This window comes from Prionailurus bengalensis, chromosome A1 (assembly GCF_016509475.1).
Source record: "Prionailurus bengalensis isolate Pbe53 chromosome A1, Fcat_Pben_1.1_paternal_pri, whole genome shotgun sequence".
Taxonomy (NCBI): Eukaryota; Metazoa; Chordata; class Mammalia; order Carnivora; family Felidae; genus Prionailurus; species Prionailurus bengalensis.
The window spans coordinates 180,056,662-180,078,649 of record NC_057343.1 but is presented as its reverse complement, the minus strand read 5'-3'; the positions used below and the strand labels follow the sequence as shown (position 1 = coordinate 180,078,649).

The window sequence follows — 21,988 nt, the reverse complement described above, 5'->3', positions numbered from 1 at the left end:
TGACCTGGATACGCTTGCCCTCGCTTTCCGGGAAATCCCTGCGATTCCTAAGTGCCCCTCACCGTGCCTCTCTCGTGTGTATTCTGAGTAGTCTGCTTAGTTCTGGCTCAACAAGGCTTCCCTTGATGGTTCATTCTGGCCACACACCAGAACAGTAGTAGCTAACACTGTGTAAAGTATGACACATGCCAATCACTGTCCTGGGCACTTGGTAAAAATCCGTTTATTCTTCACAACAAGCCTATCAAATAAATACTATTATTCTCCCAGGTTACAGGTGAGGACACTGAGGCCCCAAGTGGTGAGATCAACTTGTCTACTATCTTACAGCAGTTGATGGTGGAGTCAGTTTACAAATTCAGGCAATTCTAGCTCCAGGATCAGTGCCTTTAACCACTGTGCCACACTACTTGTGCCCCTAGATGCTGATTCTTCCAGGCTCTGTGCTAAGTATACACAGGTATATTTTCACATGGTCTTCTCAACAGATGTGTATACGTATTGCCTTTGCATTTTTATAAAGATGTATAGCCAAGTCATAAAGCTAGTTAGGTCAGGAAATTGATTTCCTCATTCAACAGACATGTATTGAGCATCTAATATGTCCTGTACTCAGTGCCATAGGTACAACAGTGAGAACAGACATTGTCTCTACTCTCGTGAAATGGAGGAGGCAGATAGTTATCATATTATTTGACAAATAAAGCCATAATTGCAAAGTTGGGGGAGAAGGCACAACACAAGAAGCCAGTGCAGAGGGTCTGACCTACCTGGGGTGGGAAGGCACGCTCTGGGGGCTTTTCTCAACATATCTATCCAGTGGGACCCTTCCAGAGGAAGCCAGGTGGCAATGGGGGTGTTGGGGCACAGACAGGAAAAACTATTCTCAACAAAGGAGCACTGTGTGCATAGGCCTGGCAGTGTAGGACACAAAGTGAGTTTGTGACACCAGAAGCAGGCCAGTGTAGCTAGAATGCCAAGAGCAACAGGCAGTTCACAGGAATGCCTCACCATCCCACTCACTATTGCATTGGCCATACTGTTCCCTCAAGGGGAAGGGTGTGGGAGTGCTTCACTATTCCGCTGACCATACTATTAGTAGCAGATTCTTAGCAGCAAATTTTGCTTTTCCTGTTTCATGAAATAGTTGGTAAAAGCATGTTTTCCAATCTCAGAAACATGGTGTGTGATGTAGACAGGCATAGTTTCAAATATCCCTGTGATTGGCCGTCACCAACATATTGCATCAGGGCTCCATTTGCCAAGGAGATCATGTAGGTGAAAACCCTTGTAAGCAGTGACATGCTTTCCACAAACCCATGTTATTATCCTTAATAACAGCTTGTTCTGGATGATGCATGCGCCTCTTACAGAAGTTAATATATGTAAAGTGTTCAAAATGGTGCCAGGCTCCCATAAACAACCATATATGTGTTAACTATTGTTTTTACTATTCTGCCTCCCTTCTTTTCCTTTCCACAGGCTTGGTCTGAGGAGGATCTGTGCATCATGAAAACTGTTTTATGTGTCCATGCCCCTCTTCTCTTACAGGCCAGAACAAAATCTGCTTCATCCCAGGCATGGTGGGACCTATATTAGAGATGACACTTATCCCTGAGGCTGAGCTCCGGAAAGCCACCATACCAATCTTCTTCGACATGATGCTGTGTGAATATCAAAGGAGTGGGGATTTCAAAAAGGTAAAAAATGAGGCTGAAAACCCATGCCATCCTCCCTAATCCCCAGCCCATTTCCCCATAATGATATCCTCGTTCCATCTGCCTGGGCTTCATTCAGGGGCTTGACAGTAGGCAAGGGACATTATTCATGTGCCCAGAATGAGCTGGCAGATTGCATTAGGTCACTATTTTATCATGCTTTGCTGCCCAAGGCCAAGATGAAAATGTGCTTTCTTGCTGGGTATCAGCTTGGTCCCTTTCTCAATAGTACAAGGACCATACTTCCCTACCTAAGAGTTCCCTCGAGGTGTGTCCAAAGAGCCCGCCCCTCCCACCTGCCTTCATCTCACGCTGGCCTCTGTCCAGCTCTTTCTCTTTTGGGACAACTTGGAGGCTCTATATTGTCTAGAAGGAGCTGAGCTTCCCAGGAGTCACACTCAGCCATGAGTGAAAATGACAGCGAATGGAGTCAAAGGCCTGTTGCTCAGGAGAGACTTGTGGATCTGCGGTGGCAGTAGGAGGCTTTCCCCAGCATGGAGGGAGTGGGCAACTTGTGTGCAATGCAAGTGTCATTGGCCAAATGTTTTCATTAAAAGTCCCATCAGACTTGAAGGATGAGGACCACTCTCTGGGCCCAGTCACTGTAGAAGCTTCTGACAGTGGAATAAGCACCCATTTCCACAACAGGCTCCTGGCAGTGTTCTGTAGTTTCACCCGGCTCAGGAAGGTTGGTTTTCAAGTCTTGTCAGACTGCCTCTGTCGAGGTTCCCTCAAATCTTGCCCCGCTGTCCTCTCCGCCACACCTTCCCACCTGGTTTTGCCCCTTACAGGCTCTTTCTCCCCCTCCCCCAGCGTTTTTGCCTCTCACTCGAGACTATCTCCTGCCACCCAACAGTTCCCCTTAAGACAGGTACAGCAACAGATTCCAAACTGTGTTTCCTTAAAATCCTTACAGATCTCTCCCCTCTCTGGCTTACTGGTTCTCTAATCCTCACCCAGTAAAGTGCAAACCCTTATGCTTGCATTCAGGGCCTTCCTTGCTCTTCACTCAGCCCTTTCAGCCATTGTGCCTACCTCGTTCCCCACCCCCCCAACCTGTTCCCCAGCTATTTCCTGCAGCTCACGTGAATTGGGTTACCTCCATCAATGTCCTCCTCCATGCATTTCTCCTTCTTTCTACGCTCTGCCATGTTCACAGTTCTGCCTGCCATCACCTAAACTCCTACTGATCCTTCAAAGTCCAGTGCAGTCCTGTGTCCTTTAAGAGACCTTTTCTCTCCATTCCTACATCATTTTATCTGTCTGAGGTATGATGATTATATACTGCCTTGTGTTATACTCATTTCTGAGCATTTTCTGCATCTTCCTCGACCTTATCTAATAAAGGTGATGATGATGATGATGACAAAAATGACTGCCATTAACTGGGTGCTTACTATGTATCAGGCACACCATCAGTACTTTCCATGCATTAGTTCCTGTGATCTTGTTTATTGCAACCCTATAGAGAGTTAGGTAGCATTATGATACCCATTTTACAGATGAAAATACCGACGCTTAGAGAGGTGAAGTCACTTGCCTGAAGTCACACATCAACAAAGAGGTGGGGTAGAGGCTGCAACACACAAGTCGCTACAGTCCCCAAACCGTGCTGTGCCCACTGCATCATCCCGTCCCTGGTATTGTCACAGTAAATGTTGCCTGAGTGAAAGAATGAATGGCATCCTCTTCATTAGTGCTTTCTCAAGATATGTTCCATAGAGCACTAATCCAACCAGATGCTCTAGGGAAGAGGGTTTGGAAATTAAATACCTTTGGAATCCACTGCATATGGTAACCCCTCTTAGAGATCTCCAGTGCACATTAACATAGTCAAAGCACTGAGGCATTCCACGGTAAACAGACTTGCCCAGTTTCTCAAACTTATTTGTGTAAGAAACATCAGTTGGATGTGCCATTCTGCCAATCACTTTGGAAAACATTGTTCTAAGGAGAAAAAGAGACTACAGGTGGTCCCCAACTTATAATGGTTCGATTTATGGTATTTGGACTTAACAATGGTGTGAAACTGATACACATTCAGTAGAAACCTTACTTTGAATTTTGAACTTTGGTCTTTTCCTGAGCTAGTGGTAGGCAGTAGATTCTCTGCCGCGTGCTGGGCAGCAGCAGTGAGCCACAGCTCCCAGTCAGCCATGAGGGTAAACACGTGACCATGAGGGTAAACAACAGATTTACTTAGAACCATTCTATGCCCACATAACCATTCTATTTCTCATTTTCAGTAAAGTACTCAGTAAATTCCATGAGCTGACCAACATTTTATTATAAAATAGGTTTTGCATTAGATGATTTTGCCCAACTATAGGCTAATGTTAGTGTCCTGAACATGTTTAAGGTAGGCTGGGCTGCAGTGGGTTAGGGATATTAAATGCATTTTTGAATTAACTATATTTTCAACTTACAATGGGTTTATCAGACATAACCTCATTATAAGCTGAGAAAGATCTGTAGTTAGCTCTGATGATATCAGTGTGAGAGAGTACTCTTCTGCCCAGGGATTAATTAGCAGGAGCTTTCTAGTCCCAGAAAGTCTAGTGACCAGCTGTCCCCTCTTTCAGCAAAGAGCCTGAAAAGAAATCAGGTTGATGAGTTCAGATAAAGAAAGATACCATATCCAACCAGTTGGGATAAGGGGGAGTAGAAGGTGAAACACTGGATTGGGTATTGAAGGCAGTTTGCAATCTGCTGACTTTTAAGGGGGACGCCAACTATGTGAAGCTTGGAAACACGTAGAGGGCACACAATGTGACATGAAGGGCATCATACTTACCCTCAGATCAGTACACCCTCCAGAGGCGTGTGCACCAGCTGGCTCAGAAGATGTCCTAGGGGCAGGTGTGCAAAGGAAACACTCCAAGTACCTGATGGTATGCAATGTTTAAAAAACAAGCAAGCCCGTCATTTCTGGATTACAACCTGACAGTTGTATTTGGTGGCCTTCAGAGGCTTGCCTGAATGTGATTTTTTTTTTCCTGAAAGGATTTCCTTATTGTGGCATCCCCATGACATCCACCCACCTGTTTTCTATGAATGGGGTTCATCCTTGGACTCCTCACTCGAAGCATGTGTTCATCGTAATAATGTTCCCCAATTGCTTCTCTTAATTTCTCCCTTATCAAAAGAGACAGCACAATCAACCTGACTAATGGGGCAGCTTCCCATGAAAAAAACCAGCTGGTGTGATTGGTAGGAACTCAGCTGTGGGGTGAGCAGATCCAGGCATGACTCCTTGGTTCAGAGTAAGCAGCCATGAAGGTTTTCCCAGGAAAGGAGGATGCCAGTCCCCCAGGAGCCCCAAGCAGCCCTGATGGCCAAATCCAGAGCAAACCCCAGCACTGGGTCTGAAATCCAGGAGGTCTTACATGCAAACTAGCATTAGGGAATGATGCCAAAATTATCAGCTAAAAACTAGGTTTCTAGAAGGTGACAGGTAGGCTTTCCTTTCTAAAGTTTGAGTTTCTTAAAGGAAATAGCAGAACCCAAAGGAAAAGTTAGCAGGACCCCTGCCTCTGGCCAGGGACACAACATCTTGTGGTTTTCTTGCCACCCTGCTTTTGCTCAGGCTCTTCCTTTGATTTCTTCACCTGAAGAGATTCTACTCATCCTTCAGCTGAGGCCTCACATTTTGAGATGGCCCTTCCTGCTTCCGGAGGCAGTGGTTCATCTGGATGCAAAAGACAGATGGGCTCAAGCAGGATGTGCATGGGCTGGAACTGGGACAGGAGGGGGTTAAACACTGATGGGCTTAAGGGGGTGTGGGGGTGGGGAAAAGGAGGCTCTGGGGCAATCTCTTTCTCTGCTCTGAGTTTTTTGCAACTTCATTGCCAGATTTCCCTGTCTTCTCTTGTAGCCCAAATTAGATAGCTGTTGCATTTGACTGATAACCTTTATCCCTCATAAGTACAGCACTTCACCCAAGACCATCTCAGGGGTTCCTATCCTGTGACTCAGACTGAATGTCCCATCCCTGGCATACTGTTACTCCTTGGTGGGGCAATGGACAGGACAGTTTTGGCAAAAGGAGCCTTGGCTTGCCACATCCATGCCCAGTCAGTGTGAAATGTGTCTTGACCTACCTAAGTGAGGCTCAGGCATATCACTTGACCCACACTGCATGACGATCTGCTCATAGATCTCTCTCTATCACAAGACCGTGAGATTTTCTGGGGCCAAGGCTAGTCTCTCATTCCTGAACTTGTCAAGTGCCTGTCATGAGTGTGGGTGAGAACCATGTCAATGTTCCCAGGATGAATGGACGCATTTAGACCTGCATCCTTCCACATTTCAGAGGAAAAGCCTTAGCACAGGGAGGAACATTCCAGTGAATATTTTCATCATTTAAGGTAATGAGGGTAGCTGATGATTGCTTGAGTAATCCCCAGAGGCTGAGTAGACCAGCTGTTTTCCTGGCCAATTTTTTGTGCAGGGAGGGGTTTTGGGGTGTCTGGGTGAAGATGGTGGCAAAGAGTCAGAGTCCTGGGGTCTAGAGACTGAGGAGAGTGATTGCCTATTTTACAGATTGTAGAACAGGACTGTGGCACAATCAGCCTGAGGGTCTGAGCCATAGTAGGCAAGATGTCCTAGAGAAAACTCCTCTCAGAGATGGAAGAGGTAACAGCATTTGATAGCACTTAGAACAGCACCTGGGACTCAGCATGAGCTCAATAATTGCTTGATAAATGAATTAATGGACAGAGATATCAGTTGAGCAGATCCCCTGAAACGGAGTCTTGGCTTAGAGTAAGGGGGTGCTTCAGATGGCTTAGAATATAATGAAGAAAAGAACAATTGATTCAATAAATATATACTGGGCACCTACTGTGTTCTGGCCAGTGTGCTTTGGAGTTAGATAGACGTGCTGCTTGTGGGCTGGATAAATTTGGTAAGTTATTTAACCTCTTTCAAGCCCAGCTTCTTCATCTGTAAAATGAATATCATAATACCATTATAGGTTCCCAAACCCAAGCTCCACAGGCAATGATCTGGAGCAGGCGGAGACAAGATAACTCAAAGAAAATTAGGAAGCTGCACTGACTCCCTAAAGCATCCCTTCTCACATGACACTACCTTCTCCTGCTTTCCCCCAAGTCTGCTTCCAGCCACCCCAGACAACCAACATTTCACTAACAAAGGAGGCCACGGGCTGACTTACTGGTGCCAGTTCTATCCCTATCACTCTGCCATCCTGGCCTTTCACACTATCTCTGCCCCTCCCATACGAAGTCAAAGTCAGAACCAGACATTTGAAGAAGAGCTCTTGTTCCCTAAATTTCACACTTCAACAGGATTCTAGGCAAACAAATAAGGAAAATAGCCAAGATATTCTAAAGTAGTAAGGAGAGGTCACAAAAGCAATTTGGGGAAGGCATGATGCAAACGTGAGGGCCACATGAGTCATTCTGCTGGAGGAGGGAGGCCCACTCAGGAGGGCTGGGCTCTTAGAGTTCACTTCCTTTTTCCTGAGTAGGGCCTCTTAAGATTCCTGGTGGGCCTCTGTAGCATTGACTTCTGCGAAAGTAACCTGCAGATGCTCCTTAACAAATATCCCCCTTGCAGGGGTGGGGTGAGGAGTCAACAATGTGATGCAGCTGTGCAGCTGTGGAGAAAACGGAATTAATCTGGAGGAGCCAGACCTTTGTTTTAAGCTCTGCACAGTGGCATGGCACAGTGTATGTGTGAGAGCATATGCTGGACCCTTGGGCCTGCTCTAGGTCAAGTCCATCCATGCTTTGAAACCCAAGACAAAGATTCCACTTTGCCTCAGTTTCCTCATTTAAAAAATAAAAATTAGGATATCTATCTCCCTTGGCTATCATAAAGACTAACAGATGGTGATACTGTTGACAATGGCAATGTTGACAGGGTCATGATAACAATTATTGAGCACTTACTATGTGCCAAGTACCACGCTAGCCTTTCCCGTGTATTTTCCCATTAACTTCTCCCAACACTACTCTAAGTAGCTGCTGTTTTATTTATTTATTTATTTATTTTTAAGTTTTTGAGAGAGGGAGAGAGAGAAGCATGTACATACCATTAGGGGAGGGGCAGAGGAAGAGAGAGAGAGAATTTTTTTCATTTTTCAAAGTGTATTTATTTTGAGAGAGAGAGAGAGCAGAAATGGGAAGGTACAGAGAGAGGGGGAGAGAGAGAGAGAATGCCAAGAACTCTCCATGCTGTCAGCGTGGAGCCCAATGCAGGGCTTGAACTCACAAACCATGAGATTATGACCTTAGCCGAAACCAAAAGTCGGGCGCTTAACCGACTGAGCCACCCAGGCACCCCGAGAAAGAGAGAATCTTAAGCAGGCTCCATGTTCAGAATGGAGCCTGGTGCAGGGCTTAATCCCATGACCCTAGGATCATGACCTGAGCCAAAATCAAGAGCTGAATGCTCAACCAACTGAACCACCAGGTGCCCCAGTAGGTGCTGTTTTAAATCTTCACGTAATAGATGAGAAAATTGAGCCTCAGGAAGCTTATTAACTTTCCCAAGATCACATAGTGGAGAGAAAAGTCAAAGCAAGACTCAAACTAAGTCTCTTGGATGCCAAAGGCTGTGGTCATAGCCGCTCCTGCACACAGTGCCTGCTTGGGAACAAAACGGGCTGGCGTCTGTCATGGGATGTGCTTGACTGAAACCTTCACTCTCCGACCTGGCCTGAAGGGCTCACGCGTGGCACAGCGTCATCCAGCTCTGCACAGCCCCTGGCACCCTGTAATTTCCTTCCCTGCAGGCTCTTTGTGACCTTGTGACAAGTGCTTATTTACCCCATGCACTTCTCTGCTCTAAAGGAAATTTCATCGCATCGGGAGGAATCATGCCAACACTTAACACTGAACAACTCAGACAAGGAAAAAAATGCTATTTTTCTCCCATAAAGCTGCTTTCCAGTAACATTCAGCAGTAATAACAATAACATTAGCAGTAATCATAAGCAGATGAGCAAACCCAATGCACATTTGAGTTTATGCTCTCCCCTGGTGCTTTATATATAAAGTCTCCTCCAGTCCTCCTAACTACCCCATGTGGTAGGGGCCACTATTATATTGATAGGGTCCACAGGCCAAATCTGTCCTGTTACCTGTTTTTGTAAATAAAGTTTTATTAGAATACAGCCATGCTAATTTGTCTATATATTATCTACGGTTGCTTTTGTGTTACAGCAGCAGAGCTGAGTAGTTGTAATAAAGACTGACTAACCCACAAAGACTAAAATATTTACAATCTGGCTCTTTACAGAAAATGTTTGCTGACCCCTGATGCCTGATATAAACTCTGAAGTGGGATTAGAAAGACCTGATAGCTTTCCTAAGATGGTGGAGGGAATGGAGCAGACATGTAAATCAGATGGTCTAACATCAGAGCCCATGCTTGCAGTCCTTTAGCTGTATTACTTCCTGCCCCAAGCTTGGCACAGTAGACATCTCTAATCATGATAGCCCCAACCCTTAAGTCTGGATGATATTTGATGCATACAAGATGCTTAATTCAATGCATCATGTAAGGTACATGATTCATGTGTGGACTGGCAGTCCAGACCCTCATCAGATTGGCCCCCATCTGGGTCTTCATTCTAATTTTTTTTCTTTTCTTTCTTCTTGAACTCTGATCTTTCTTAACTGCTCTCCTCATTTTTCTCTACTTTCCCACCTCTACAACCTTTGCTCACTCCGTTCCTCCTACCCAGAATGCTCTTCCTTTTCATATTTATCACAATCCTACCCATCTTCCAGGTTTTTTTGTATCTCCTTCCATAAATCTTCCCCGACTGAGGAAACTCACAGGAGATTTTTTCATCTCTGCTGTATCAGCACAAGCTTTTTGTCCTTTCCTTTGGCCCTCAGCACACAAAAGTGAGGGAACAATGGCACCACAGATGTGAGCTGAGGGAAAAGTGAATCCAGCCCCTGCCTTTCATCACTTAAAGATTCCAACCAACTAGACTGGGCTTGATCCTTTGTGCACTGGAAGGAGCCTGCCAAAAGGTCGCTGCCATTCACAGAGCATTACACATACTTCTTCATGTGTAATAATACCTGACACTTAGTGAAGTGGAACCAATCCGGGGCTGGCTGCTTTTTCATGCATTATCACCCTTAGACATGATCCTCCTTAAATATGACCTCCAGACTTCATGGAGAGATTTTAAGGTCTGAGAGTAGAGGCTGGGTAAGAAGCCAGGAGTACCCAAAGACTCCCTAGTCCTTGGTGACCTTTGCCAAGGGCCTTCTTCCCTTCTCCAGATGCCAGTTTCGTATTTAATGGTAAAACTGAGGAGAAGCAGACTGCGTGATTTAGATGGATTCATCACGGCATGTTATTGAAAGTACAAACTGTTTTACATTTTAGCCATGAAAAGGGACACAGTATGGCCCTTCAAAACATTGCATAAGCCATGAGCTGAACTGGGTGAGATGCTTCTTGAGAGTGAAAATGAGGAGATGGAACGCTTTCTGGCTTCATGTACCAAGATATGTTGGGACTATAGGTACATACTCATGTTCAGGTCACTTACCTAGTCTGATCTCTGACCACTACAGTTGCCACCAGTCTACTTTCTGAGGCATCAGCTCATGTACCTATGAGAGCTTCAAGTATGGATGGGCTCAGGGGCTCAGTCTTTCTCTGTCTCCCCTTTTCCACTCTCCTCTGTATTGGTGTCATTTCTAGGTGGGCTTTTCTATTATGGCCATCTCCAGCAGCCTCAGGCTTACAGCCTTCCATCTTCATGTTGAGCAGACAGACTCTTTGCTAAGAGTTTCAGCAAAGCCTTGGATCTGAGTCTCACTTACTCAGCCTGAGCCTTTATTAATCTTAGTGTCTAGATGATGAAAGATACTGATTAAGAGGTAGGCCTGGGTCACATGCCCACACCCGGAGCTAGGGAGGTATGGGTAGCTCATCTGTGTCCCCAGGACTAAGATTAGGGCCAGCGTGATCACCAAAGTATGGAGAAAGGAAGGCTAGGCAGACAGCTGTCTGTGACAACGTGCCGCTTCCTGAAGATACAGTGCTCTGTCACATACCTCCACGTCTTTGCACACGCTGTGTCCTCTGCTTGAAATGCCCTTTTCCTTCACGTGGTCACTCTCTCCCTCCCCTCCCTCCTTCTCTCTCCAGCACTTACCATCCACTCCTCTTCTCCCCGTACTCTGGGAACTCCTAAAAGCAGGCACAGCATCCCGTTCCATTTTGCACTCCCGGTTCTGGGCACAAACGCTGGGAAATGATAGGTGCTCCCTAAAGCTTTGGCTAAAATAACAAATTGACTAATTTCAACATTCAGCCTTCTAATGTTGTTATTATTGATTTTTCGTCTCCTACTGCTTTAGTTTGAAAATGAGATCATTCTCAAGCTGGACCATGAGGTGGAAGGAGGCCGAGGAGACGAGCAGTACATGCAGCTGCTTGAGTCAATGTAAGTTCAGCACCCGTGCACAGGGGGAGCCGGGAAGGTCAGCTGCAGGCTGGAGAGCTTGGGACTCCAGGCCTTCAGAGACTCCTCCCTCCCCTGGAGATCGATCTTCTGGCTCCTAGTATTGGAGAAACTCCATTTTTGAAAGAAACCTAAAATTTCTCTCTCTCTCTAGAGTGGCTGTTTCTTTGATATTGATGGAATGGAATGGATAAAAAGAAACTTTGCTGTGTTGTGAAGAGAAAAACAATCCACCAAAATGTTCACTTGTGTTATCTCTTTGCTGTGGAATAATTCTTGCTAGTTTTTCCTTCTTTCTCTTTTAATCTTACACAGATGTTGATCATGACCAAGATAAATAGGGTACACGCAGTGCACAGATGCTGAGCTAGATGCTGTCTGTGCACTGTCTCATTTAGCTGCATTTACTCTCTGACCCCTATTTCATAGAGCTGGCCCTGAGGCTCATGGAAGGGTCTTGTCTGAGGAAACTAGAGCAATCTAGTTGGGTAGACAAGCTGGGACCCAAACCAGCTCTGCCTGACTGCAGGGCATAGGTCTGCGTGAGGCAGTGGACAGTGGTCAGCACTGAACTTGGTCAGGACACGTCTTTTTGTTTTAAGATTTTATTGAGATATAATTTATATACCATACAGCTCACTGAAAGTGTACAATTTTATCGCTTTTTGTATATTTTCAGAGTTATGCAACCATAACCACCATCTATTTTAGAACAGTTTTGTTACCTCCCCAAAGAAACCCCATACTCTTTAGTCATCATCCCCTCTACTTTCAGCCCCTGTGGATTTGTCTATTCTGGACATTTCATGTAAATAGAATCAGTATATGGTACTTTGAAACTGGCTTCTTTCATATATCATGTTTTCAAGGTTCATCCACACTGTAGCAGTCGTCAGCACCTCATTTCTTTTTGTTGCTGACTAATATTTCTCTGTTTAGATATACCCCATTTTGCTTATTCCTTTACCTATCTTTTTAAAAAAAATTTAATGTTTATTTATTTTTTTAGAGAGAGACAGAGTGTGAGCAGGCAAGGAGTAGAGGAAGAGGGAGACACAGAATCCAAAGCAGGCTCCAGGCTCTGATCTGTCAGCACAGAGCCTGACGCAGAGCTCAAACTCATGAACCACGAGATCATGACCAGAGCTGAAGTTGGACGCTTAACTTACTGAGCCACCTAGGCACCCCTATTCATTTACCAATTGATGGACATGTAGGCTGTTTCCACTTTTTCATGTTAGGAATGACTATGCTATGAGCATTCACATGCAAATTTTTATGTGGACACAATGCTTCCAATTTTCTTGGGTATATGCCTAGGAGTAGAGTTGCTGGGTCATTTGGTAACTCTACTTGGCTTTTTGAGGAACCATCAGACTGTTTTCCAAAGTACTTGACCACTCACATTCCTACCAGCTGTGTGTGAGGGTTCCAGTTTCTCCACATTCTCCCCAACTCTTGTTAATATCTGCCTTACTGACTAAAGCCATCCCAGTGGCTGTGAAACTGATATCATTGCCATCTTGATTTGCATTTCCTCAGTGGCTAATGATGTTGAGCATTTTTTCATGTGCATGTAGGCCAATTGTATATATTTGGAGAAAGACATTAGGTTTCAACCCTGATTCTACCACTTAGCATCTGTGTAACTTTGGACCAATCACACATCTTTGGCCTCGATATCTCTATCTATAAAATGGGGATAATAAGCCTGTAGCTATTTTGAAGACTGAATAACTATAAAGCATCTGGCACACAGCAGGTAAAAGCTTAATAAATATACTTTGTTCAGCCATCTGACTCCCAGTTTCCGTCTTCATGTCAGTGTCCCTTTCCTCCCGAAGGACTTCTCCCAAGGCTTAGCAATGTGGCTCAGACATTTCAAATTTCTTCCTAATTGTATATTCTCAGACTTGTATGATTCTCTGATAGAACTCTGATGTCAGATTCTTTTCCTAATCCTTTTTGAATATTTTATCTCCAACAACAAAAGCAAACTAAAGGCCTTGCTCTAACCCTCACAGTGACCCTCCCTGCCCTGCTCAGTAGGCAGGGCAGATTCCCAGGCAGCACCATCTCAGCAGGCCCTGTCCCCCTTCTGTCACTGCGCACAGCCCTCACTACACACAGGGAACACAAACGTAACTCAGAAGGAGAAACCCACTGTCTGCTCCTCGGGTGGGTATCAAGACTGACTGTCCAGGGGAAAAAGTGACATTTTGCCTGAGTCAATGTTTATTTTAAAGTTCTAAAAAGGAAAATCTAAATATTGACCATAAGGGAAACCATTTACAGTGCTGGCAATTTCCATTTTTATAAGCGGATGGGGCTCTGCGGCAGTCTTCAGATGATCAGCAGGATTTTCAAATCCTTCCTGAGTGATTATTTATAAAAGGAATCCTTAGAGGTCGAGGAAATTAAAAGCAGCTCATTATTTTTGCTTCTAGGATAGAGGTGTGAATGATTTCTGCAAAACTCATCAAGCCCAACCAGAGGAGTCAAGGTCCAATTAAAATGTCCAGGGGCCAGGTCCCTTCTTCTGCCTTTGAGCTTTCTGAGCCTCAGTTTCCTTATCTGCAAACTGAGGATAAAATACTATCCAGCTGTTACAGTTTTTGTTGAGACTAAGCAAGAAAAGTCATGTAAAGTACTTAGCAGTTTCTGATAACTAGTAAGTAGTCTGGAAATATTAGCTATTATTGTTGCTCTCTAGGTAGACACTGATGTGGTTATTTGAAGCCATGAACATACCCGTCATTTCTCCTCCAGTCTAGTCATCTACAGTTCCTCTAGCCCTTCCTTCAGCCCTTCATTCAGGGCCTCTACTGCTATGGAGGACCTTCTCTGGGCAGACACAGTCCTGTGGTACATGGCTTAGCAATATGATGGTGCCTTTGTGAATAGAGCAGGGTTTCCCTTCCTATGGCAGCAATAGACCTGCATTAGGGCACACACTTAGAGCATGACGTGGGGCTCAATTTCGGCCCTCATGGGCTCTTGTGCAGTGTACAAGCTATACAACCTTATACAACATCCCACCCCTCCCTACCCTCAGAACTGTCCCCAAAGCCCACTCCCAGTTGTCCACCTCTTTTTTTTAATTAATTAATTAATTTTTTTTTTTTTGAGAGTGAGAGAGAGTGCACACAAGCATAAGAGGGGCAACTGTGAGATCCAGACCTGAGCCGAAATCAAGAGTTGGATGCTTAACCGACTGAGCCACCCAGGTGCCCCTGTCCATATCTCTTAATGTGAAGGTCCCCACATTGAAAGGAGTAATGAGACACTCTATTTTGCTGTATTCCATCTGCCTGAGAATTTTTCTAGAAGTGGTAAGGGAGCTGGAAAGGTGAAAGGGACAGAGAATGTGTGTTCTGGGGCCAAGATCCCACCCAAACCAGTTCAGTGCCTGAAAGAGGACCTGTCATAAGAGGTACTCCATACATCAGTTTTAAAGGATGAGTGAAAACCCAGTTCCATCAGCACTGACACAGAGTGTGGGCCTGGGTTCTTCCCTCTGAAGGCCTCCCATGCTGAATGCAAATCAACTCTAGGGCAGTGTGAGTTCCCTCCAGTACCCCCCCCAACCCCCACCCAGGCAGAAGTATAGACAGGGAGTGGCTGGCAAGTGCTCCGCCCCCTCTCCTTCTGAGTGAGGAATTATCTGCATCACCTGGAGATTCCCATGACTCTTTTTCATTTATCTGTCCTCCATTGTGGATTCAAAGGAGAGAAACAGCTGGGGGACTTTGGCAAGACCCTTATTAGAACCCAGCCCTGGGGGTTTCATGCCTCCTCTATCAGTTGACAGTGTTAATAATGCCCAACTCCAGGAAATTTTGTAAGCATTAAATAAGATAACCAATAAAATGGGTTTGCACAGCATCTGGAACACAGGAAATAATAAATGGGAGTATCATATACTATGGTTAGTCTTTATTTTTGTATCTGCTTCCTGTGCTATACTGTGATTTCCTGGAAGTCAGTGTCTTAATAATTTCTGAATCCCTGGTTCCTAGAAAAATATCTGTTGAGTAGATGGATGGTGGATGGTGGTAGGTGGTGATGAATGGTGAATGGATGGGTGAGTTCCAAACAGTCTGCCAATCCATCTCACCAATCCTAGACCATATGAGCAGATTTATTATCTTACACCTAAAGAATAGAGAAACTAAGAAAGTATTCTTCAAAACCCATGCTTTGCAAAGGACCAATAGCACTAGCACTATCCGAGAGCTTTTAGAAATGCAGAATCTCAGGCCCTAGCCCAGATCTATTGAACCAGAATTTATTAACAGAATCTATTAATCAGAATCTGTTAATTCCCAGGCGATTCCCATGCACATTGAACTTTGCAAAGCACTGGACTAAACTAGTTGTTCTTAATGTTGGCTGCATATTGGAATTACCTAGAGAATTCTAAAGATAAAATACTGCTACTTGGCTCCCACTCCCAAAGATACAAAGCCATTGATTTTAGGGTGGTCACTGAGCTTTAGAAAACGTTCCCCTGGAGATTCTAACATGTCGCAGGGACTGAGAACCACTGGTCTGGGCTGCCCTCAGGCCGTGAGATACCTTCTGGGTCTGAGCTGCCTGAGAGGCTGTGAGGAATCACACCCAAACACTGGACAAAGCGTTGTCGCATTGTTATTAGCTTGGGAAACGGGGCTGGAAGTGACGGTCCCAGAAGGAGTCAGGCACAGCTGTGACTGAGCCAGACAGGCCTAAATCACAGGGCAATTTGCGTCTCTCACTGAGAGCCAGGGAACAGGTGCTTCTCCCACGGAGAAGATGGATTTGTCTGATCACACCACAGTTTGAGGTGTCGCCTCCTTGCAGCCTGGTTTGGCTTCTGGGAAGAAATGACCCTCTGAAGTCCTTGCCTTTCTCACCTTTCCCTACTTGGAACTCTTGGGACCTAAGCTGCCACAGGGATATTAGCCAGAAACAAATAGTAGTCTGGGTAATGCTTGTCTACTCAAGATGCCAGAGAACACACCACAATGTTTCTCTGTGGGAAAATAGTGAAGTGTTTGGCTTGATTCCCAAGGTCACCACTTACTAGGAGAGTGATTTCAGGAGGTCGTTTAACCTCTCTGAGCCTTGATTCCCTCCTCTATAAAATGAGAGGAATAATTTTTTACCAGTCAGAATTATCGTGATGATTTCTTTTTTTAATTTTTTTAATGTTTATTTATTTTTGAGAGTTAAAGAGACAGAGTGTGAGTGGGGGAGTGCCAGAGAGAGAGAGGGAGACACAGAATCTGAAGCAGGCTCGAGGCTCTGAGCTGTTAGCACAGAGCCCAGCACTGGGCTCGAACTCATGACCCATGAGATCATGACCTGAGTCAAAGTTGGACATTTAACTGACTGAGCCACCCAGGCACCCCTATTATGATGATTTCTTAAGAAAAAGTGATTAGAATAAAAAAATTAGAAAAAAAAGAAAAAGAAAAAATGATTAGTACAGTGTCTGGTACAAAATAAGTGATTAATAAAAAGTAGTCATTAATCAAAATTTTAATCCATCTGTCTCTCCTTGCCTAGCCTGTGGGCCTCCTGAAAGTAGGCTTTTTTTTTATATTTCTTTTTTTATTTTATCTTTCTCTCCATCCCCACCCCACACAATGCCTATCATATTGCCTAGCAACTAATAGATGCTTAAGTAATGTCACATTTTTTTTAATTTTTGCTTTTAAAATTTAGAATATTAATATTATAACAAAATGTAGAATTTTCAAATAATATATGCACATTTAAATTTAAAAAATGAATACTCTCTTCTCTATTCCCCCACCTAGACTGCTTATCAGAAGAAACCACCTTTAAGAGTTTGGTGTTTATCCTTCCGGGCCATATTTGGCACATTTATAAGCACACAGAAACACATGATGCAGACATGCACTTCCACTCACAAATGCCAGAGCCAGAATATTGATATTTAACAACTTGTGTGACCTTGTACAAGTTAGTTGGCCTCTCTGTGCCTTAGTTTCCCTATCTGCAAACATCCTTTCTCATCAGACTATGATGGGAGATTAGGTGAGTTAACATTTGTGAGACATTTGGAATAATGCCTGGGACATGGTAGGTTCTATGTGAGTTGGTTAAATAAAAAACAAATATTGTTCTGAAACTTTACTCACTGATCTGTACATTTTATAGAGCTTTTTGTGTCAAAGCATATTGATTTCTCATACTTTATAGTATCTTCATAGAAGTACATTTTGTAAATATGCTTTAATTTATTAACCATTTGCCTACTGATAGACATTTAAGATAGTTTCAACTATTTCACTATAGACACAATTTGTAAGTATCATAAATCCTTGCATGCTTCTGGGAATATTTCTGTAGAATAGGTTCACTGAAGTAGAATTGTTGGGCCAGAGGTTATGTACGTTTTACAATTTTGATAGATATTGTGGAAATTGCCACACAAAGGGTGGTACTGATTCACTCCCAATGTGGATGTGTAGAAGTGACTATTTCCCCATGTGTAGAAGTCACTATTTTTTTGGACAGCTGCCCACATTGGACATTTTTTTCCCATTCTGATGGTGGGCAAAAAAAATTAAATGCTTGCTAAACTGTATAGACAATTAAGTATATAAATGAATACATGATTGAATAAATGAGCAAAATGAGCCAACACATGAACCAGGGCAACTTAGACTCACTGATTCATTCGTGACGCCCCCCCCCCACCCCTCAACACACTCTTTCTCCTCTGGCCATGAGCTCACTGCCCTGCCATCTCTGCCCACAGCCTGATGGAATGTGCTGCAGAGCACCCGACTATTTTCAAGTCAGTGGAAAACTTTGTGAACCTGGTCAAAGGCCTCCTGGAGAAGCTGCTCGATTACCGGGGTGTGATGACCGACGAGAGCAAAGACAACCGCATGAGCTGCACTGTGAATCTGCTGGTATGTGGGGTCAGCCACCTCTCCCCAAGGTCCCATCAAGTCCTGGGGGCAGGCCTGGTTTGGGGTTTCACTGTGCTCTTGATAGGGAAGTAGTGCTAAGGGCTTCAGAAAGCAGACAAAAGTGGAATTGAATCCCTGCTCTGCCATCTGCTAGCTCTGTGTCTTGAGACCAATAACTGCACCATTCCATGTCTCAGTTCCCTCATATATGAAATGGGAATGAGTGTTTTCTTTAGTATTTAACACATCACATGGAAGGAAAGTGGCAGTAAAAAGGGGTTAAGAGTATGAGCTTTGGAGTTTCATAGCCCATAGGTTCTCCTGTCTCTGATAACTAATAGAATAGACAAGTCAAGGAAGTTTTTTGAAGGCTTAGTTGGTTTATCCATTCCATAGAGAAAGTAGTAGTACCTATTTCTTAGGTTATTCATCCTGGGGCCATGGTTAAATGCTTCCTACATGTTAGTTTCCTTCTCTTACAGAATAATCTAATAACCAGAATTTACAGCAAATTAGTATGGGCCAGAACAGCTAATCTCACGTGCAGGCTCTTAACCCCTATACTGCATGACCTGCCAAGAGCCGTCTCCTGAACAGTCTCCGTTCACATGTCCTGTGGTACAGTCATGAGAGGTAGAATCAGCCGCAACGCCCCACACCACCACATCAGCCCACCCTAAAGTGGTTTAAATGAATGAAGCTGGCCAAAAGACCATGTAGCATCCATCATATCAACCCCCCCCCCCACCATGCTCAATGCTCCAAAAATACAAATCCTGTCCCATAGTTCTTTTGTGTGGCCTCTGTTAACCTAAGTGGGCTCTCTTTTTAATAGCCCAGATATTGCCATTGATTTTCTGAAATGCTAAGGGGAGTTAAAATATCCTGATTACAGCAGAAAGGAATTCATTGCTAATAATTCCACCAGGCCCAATTTACATAAAGAGCAGGAAGAGGGGTTTTCCAGGAGTTTAGCAATTTGTCTCTATGGAGAGGCAGAAGTGAGTTGAAGAAAATGACCTTCAACAGTCAGACTCTGACCTTGGGACAGGTAGATCCACAAGCAATTAGACCCTGCTAGCTTTTGGTGGGGTGTAAACACGGCATCAAGAAAGAGGATGGGGGGAGGGTGTCAGAGGAGCTGAGGCCTCGGGTGTCTCTGCCAACCACTGTGTACCCTGGAACACCTGGAACATCACCTTCCTCCCTCTGAGCCTCAGGTACACATGGGTACATTGAGTTAAACCAGGGTTTTCTCAAAGTATAGCTCATGGGTCAGATCATGACCTCCTGGCTCAAAATTTTTAAGGGCTCATTTACAAATGCACAAGATTAGGATATCTGGTGGTAGAGCCCAGGACCACTACTGGTCTAAATGATCCCTGAGCTTGAGTCGAGCTTCCCAGGTATTGCCAAGTTTAAATGTCTTTGCCTGTGGAGTCTCATCGTAACTCCTCATACCACTGTACTATCAGGAGTTGTGATCCGTTATTATCCCTGAAATCTGTTACTATTCCTAGAACTCTGATTACTGCTATTATTTTGAGAACAACCAACTCCTTCTGAGTAATGGGTCTGAGCTTGTAAAATCAAGCTGGGCTGCCGCAATCCTGACAACCCACCTCTCAGTGCAGCAGATAGCCCATCTGCACCCTGACATGTGATGGCTGAGGTACCCCCTCTGTCCCTTTATAGCCTAAGGATCAGGGGAGTGGCTTTCAAGGTAGAATCTCCTAGAAAGGGTGTTTGATGCATTCAAAAAAGTAAGTTCCAGGCTCCCATCTCAGAGATCCCAGATAGTAGAGAGCAGTCTTCCCTACGTCTCCATCACTACTCCCTCTACTCCTGCCACTCTGCAAAGAAAAACACTCACCACTGTTTTTCCTCCACTACCTAGAATTTCTACAAAGATAACAATCGGGAAGAGATGTACATAAGGTAAGATTTTTGTTTTCTAAAATTCAGATCTGCTGTATCATTCTCCTGCTCAGTATCCATCAATGGCTCCCTGCTGCCTTCAGGATGGAATTTAAACTTACCTTCTTGATGCTAGGTCCCTGTGTATTCTGATTCCTATCAATCTCTCCAGATTCAACTCTTTTCATTCTCCTAAGCAGCCCCCCACGCCACTTGGAGTTCTACAACCTGCCATGCTGTTTTGTTGTATCCACAGACCATAGTTTCCTTAACCCATCTTATGGATCGAGCTGGTGAATTATATCTGCATTTGTTGAAGGGTTAGCATATGGGGCCCAATTCTAGGGTTTATGAAGCATGTAGTTAGACCATTGGCCAGCCCAACTGCACAGGAAAAAAAATACCAAGATGCATGATAACCTATTTTCTTGTAGGCATTTAAAAGACATTTATTTGAATATATCATGAAGGGTTTTTTTTGGGGGGAGGGCATTTTTTTCTCAGAATCTCATATTCTTTTCTCCAAATTTTTTGTATTGCTATTTTTACTCTTTACAAAAATAATGCATACTTACTATCAAAACAACAGCAACAAACAACTCATAAAGTATAGACCAAAAAAAAGTGAAATAAACTCTCATAATCCATACATATTCTCAGACCCTTTTATATTTATATAGAGATGGAATTCTATGCCTGCATATTTTTTACAAAAATGAGATCATATTGCTCATAATTTATTCTTTGCTTGACAAGAATTCCATGTCAACAGATGAATTTCAACATCATTTTAATGAAACTATAAAATTTTCTTTCCAGAATATACCATAATTTATATAGCCAATCCTATATTGTTGAACATTTAGGTTGTTTCCAACTTTTTCCTATCATACATAGCACAACGACAAAATTCTTGGACATATATCTTATGTGTCCAAGTTATAGCTTGCTCATATCCTTATGAGACAAGAGCCACAAAGAGAAATTGGCCAGAAGGTTAACAAGCGTTTTCAAGTCTTTTGACCCATTCTGTCAAATGCCAGAGACTCCAAGCCTGAACCTACTCTGCTATTATTGCAGATATTTTTAGGTACTTAGTTTAGCATTATTCCAGGAATAGGAACTATCATTTGGATAAGAGATAATTCCATAGGCTGTCCTAAGCTGAGACAGTATTTATAACATCACCAGACATGACTTATTATAGTAGTGCAAAGCTTTGGAGTCCAAAGGGCCTGGGGTTTTCACCTTGTCTTCTTGGCGAGTCTGTATAAGATCCCTCAGTCTCTCTGGGTTGAGGTTTCCCTTTATAGAATGTTTCCATTCTACCTTCTGTTTTGAGGATTAAATGAGATGCTATAGGTAAAGTGTCTAGCACATGGATCCATCCTTCCAACCTCTTTTCTCTCCTTCCCATTTTAGCAACACAGATGGTAAGCCCCAGATCTCCATAAGCTCTGGAGATTTGAGTTCTGTTGTAATCTAGGAAAACCGCATTTGCCTAAACCAAACAATGTAACAGGATATAGTCTGAAAACCTGTTCTGTTTGGCAGGCACAGTATTTAAAAACATTTTTTAATTGGTTGCCAAAATTTGGAAATCTAGAGATTTTACAAAAAAATAAAAATTCCCCGGGGTGCCTGGGTGGCTCAGTTAGTTGAGTGTCCAATTCTTGATCTCAGCTCAGGTCAAGATCTCATGGTTCATGAGTTCAAGCTCCACATTGAGCCTTGGACTGGCAGCACAGAGCCTGCTTAAGATTCTCTCTGTACCCCTCTCTCTATACCCCCCCTCAAAATAAATAAGCTTAAAAAGTAAAATATAATAAAATAAATAAAATAAAAATTTCCCTCTTCTAAAAACTCAGAAGGTATGGCAACACTGGGCCCTCCTCCTGTCCTGACAAATCTGAGGTACTCTAGTCATGACATTGTCCCCATTCCCCCTTGTAGGCAGACTT

General features: G+C 43.8%; 1 protein-coding gene across 1 annotated transcript in view; it reads left to right on the top strand.

The window, feature by feature from the left end:
- The window catches only part of DOCK2 (dedicator of cytokinesis 2), a 414,832-nt gene that overhangs the window by 354,604 nt on the left and 38,240 nt on the right, over positions 1 to 21,988 (top strand). The window contains exons 33-36 of the mRNA XM_043596180.1: positions 1,552 to 1,700; positions 11,078 to 11,163; positions 17,954 to 18,110; positions 20,008 to 20,048. Coding sequence (XP_043452115.1) covers positions 1,552 to 1,700; positions 11,078 to 11,163; positions 17,954 to 18,110; positions 20,008 to 20,048 — 433 coding nt within the window. The remainder of the gene's footprint in view (positions 1 to 1,551; positions 1,701 to 11,077; positions 11,164 to 17,953; positions 18,111 to 20,007; positions 20,049 to 21,988) is intronic.